At 35.4% G+C, this 2,982-nt stretch overlaps 1 protein-coding gene across 1 annotated transcript; it reads right to left on the bottom strand.

Moving 5' to 3' along the window:
- Positions 1–17: 17 nt before the first annotated feature.
- On the bottom strand, positions 18–2,875 carry LOC124894757 (protein ZINC INDUCED FACILITATOR-LIKE 1-like; the record flags this gene model as incomplete). The annotated part of the gene is made up of 5 exons (XM_047405300.1): positions 2,578–2,875; positions 1,593–1,680; positions 457–542; positions 253–360; positions 18–62 (listed from the first exon to the last, which is right to left on the bottom strand). Coding segments are annotated over exons 1-5 (486 nt in total), but the record flags the coding sequence as incomplete, so codon positions are not given.
- Positions 2,876–2,982: the final 107 nt, after the last annotated feature.

Below are 2,982 nucleotides of genomic sequence, written 5' to 3'. Positions count from 1 at the left end.
AGCAAAGAGGAATTTACCACTGCTTTGTTTTGCAATATGAACAGCCCCGTTATGATAGAAATCTGGAGGCAATTTAAAGGCAATGTTAGATTTTGAGATCATAAACTTCAGTATTAGTAATGTCGATTACAGTTTTCCAAGGATATCTCATTCACTTCCATATTTCATTCATCATCTCTATTTTGGTCTTGCATTTTGTATGTGCACAAAAATACGGGGTAATAAAACTACAGAAACCAAAAAAGAACTTACAGATAAAGCATTCTTCAACAAGGATGCAAAATTTATTGCCACAGTGAGGGCGGTCCCAGAGAGCATAGCAATATAAGGGTAACATGCCAATAACGGAATTGACAAAACCTGACCATATAACAGAGTTTAAAGTAACTTGTAGATTTTCTGGAAATCTGGATAGAACTCAAAGAGTTTAACATATTTTACAAGTCAAGAGCTTACTCCTGCAACACGAGCAATGGCAATTGGACCAACATACTTCTCAACCAATGGATACAGAGTTAGTTGAAAGAATAGAAGGCCACATCCTGAAACGCCACAATGGTTTCAGTATGCAGTATTGACACTATATGAAATGAAATGTTTAGCTGTAGTTCTGTCTGACAAGACAACAGACAATTCAGACGCCTTCACAATAACTTTCTGCCTAAGCTAATTCGTAAATTGATTACCAATCTAAAAAATCCCTAGTTGGGCTTGACCTACAAGAGAATGGTAATATTAATGGCAGCATAATCGTGCTCTAGTATGCTTCTCAAGAACGGAAATGAACAATAATCCGAATACCATCCCACAAAGATATTAGCAAAAAATAACTGATAACTATGAAGACTGACGTGTGTGTCGAAGCAATTGATATTGATATTGACATTGATATTGACAAAGCCAACATAGAATTAGTTTTCATTTCAAGTGAGAAGACATTGATATTGACAAATCTTCCAACAGAAGGCATAAACAGAGAGAGGAACCAACAAGTTATTCTGAACTATTATAGACCTTTACTACCTATAATCATAAATAATTAGAAAAAAGTATTCATAAGCCAAAAAGATTAAATGAGTGCTTCTGAACTTTAACCAATGTATGTACTTAGACACATCTGACGGACCAGACGTTACTTTTGTGCAATAAATTGCACAAATTCCTTTCTCTTAAGCTTTCATGCATAAACAAATAACTTTAATGGTCTCAAAATCTGTAGGGTTGAATCCATGGCGAGACTTGAAGGCAATAACGATGGAGACTACTATTTTCTTCAGTTTTACATTAAATTCATATTTTAAGGCTTCATACATCACATTATGCACCTCCTTTACTCTTTCCTTAACTATTTAACTAGTTGTAATAGTAGATCTAACAGATTTTCTTTTGGAAGGATCCTATCAAGTTTGATATTATAGATAACAGGTGTTAATTTTGACTACGTGGGTACAAAAAGTGCTGCTTCATAATCAAATCAGAGACGGAGAAAAGAAAAAAAAAACAAGAAGCAAAGAGATTAGTTGGAAAAAGAATGGCAAACAATGTCCATCTATCTGTAAATGAATATAAATTACTAGTAAATCAGCATGTACCTGAGATCGACAGTACTTCACCAACATCAACAGTTGAATAACTTAAGCCTCCAAACTTTCTGGGGGTCACAGCCCATAATGAGAAGATCTGCACAGGCAAATAGGTTTGGGATGACGCAATGGATTAGTTATGCAAAGTCGCCAGTGCCAGAAGATTGAAAGAACAACCATGATCTACATTTTAATTATGTTTACACGGAAGTGAATTTTAAAAACCTACTGACAAATTGAAGAGAATCTATTTGTATTTTGCAACTCATAATTAATGATACCCAACAATAATGAAGCAAAATGGGATGTTCATAGAAGTCTTAAATCCTTCTGATATGATAAATTTGTTTTTTTCTTTCTTCATATACCCCAAGAGTTGCAAACAACACATACATCAAAACAGTGATTATATGCAGCACCAGGAATTTGTGATCTTCAACTGATTGATAGTTGAAATTCAGAACTTAGGACCTGTAATATTTTCAAAGATGAAAACATAGCACTTTATTTAAAAAGTTTACAGTGGAATGCTGGGGCAGAAAACTATATACCGGTCCAATATAGGTAATGGAACGAAGACTATTTCTGTTGCTCACGTATCCTTAGAATGAGCAGCAAATAAAATGTTCATTCAGCATTATAGCTTATGCGCCTAGGATTTCTAAGCAGAACACTGAGCTGCGGAATTGTTATCAGGCACTCCTTTTTGCTGTCGAAGAGTGAAACTATTTACCTTCATAGTTTACGTGCAGCAGAAAGCGATTCGGCGCAAGTATAAAACAAGAACCAACATTGACCATTAGGAATAACTAAGATATTGCCCAAGGATGAAAGTACAATTAGTTTCTATAATACAAGATGCCTACATTCCCAACTTGTGGGATTACATTAGGTATGTTGTTGTTGTTGTTGTAACTTGTAAGATGCCTACATAATTATGATGTGATGATCGTATCCTACAGTAACTTAATTTGAGTTAGAAGATATGGTATACCTCTGAGTAAGCCATATCATGAAGAGCAAAGATGCAGTATATGATGATAGATGACATCAATGGCCAGTTCTTGAGAAGGCTTTGCGTTGGGGTTGATTCGTTTCCTTCTTTTGTATCCGATGCAGCCTCCAGAGCCTTGTATGAACTTTGAGGCGGCATTCGTGAATCATGATTGTGTAGTGATTCCTGCAATCCATGAGGTTTAAGGATGAATGATATACGAAAACAGAAACGAAGACGCACGGATTGAAGTGATACGGAAATACAAAAATCTATAGATCGTAGGTAAGACGAAGAAATGAGTCCATTATATTTAAAGAGTTTTCTCATCACCTAAACACCAGAGATACACCATATCACCACATCTCCTTATCCTATACCTCACATGCCGCATATGTTGTGTTC

Source organism: Capsicum annuum, unplaced genomic scaffold, assembly GCF_002878395.1.
Source record: "Capsicum annuum cultivar UCD-10X-F1 unplaced genomic scaffold, UCD10Xv1.1 ctg77233, whole genome shotgun sequence".
Taxonomy (NCBI): domain Eukaryota; kingdom Viridiplantae; phylum Streptophyta; class Magnoliopsida; order Solanales; family Solanaceae; genus Capsicum; species Capsicum annuum.
The sequence above is the reverse complement of the archived record's forward strand: the minus strand, read 5'-3'. Positions and strand labels throughout refer to the sequence as shown.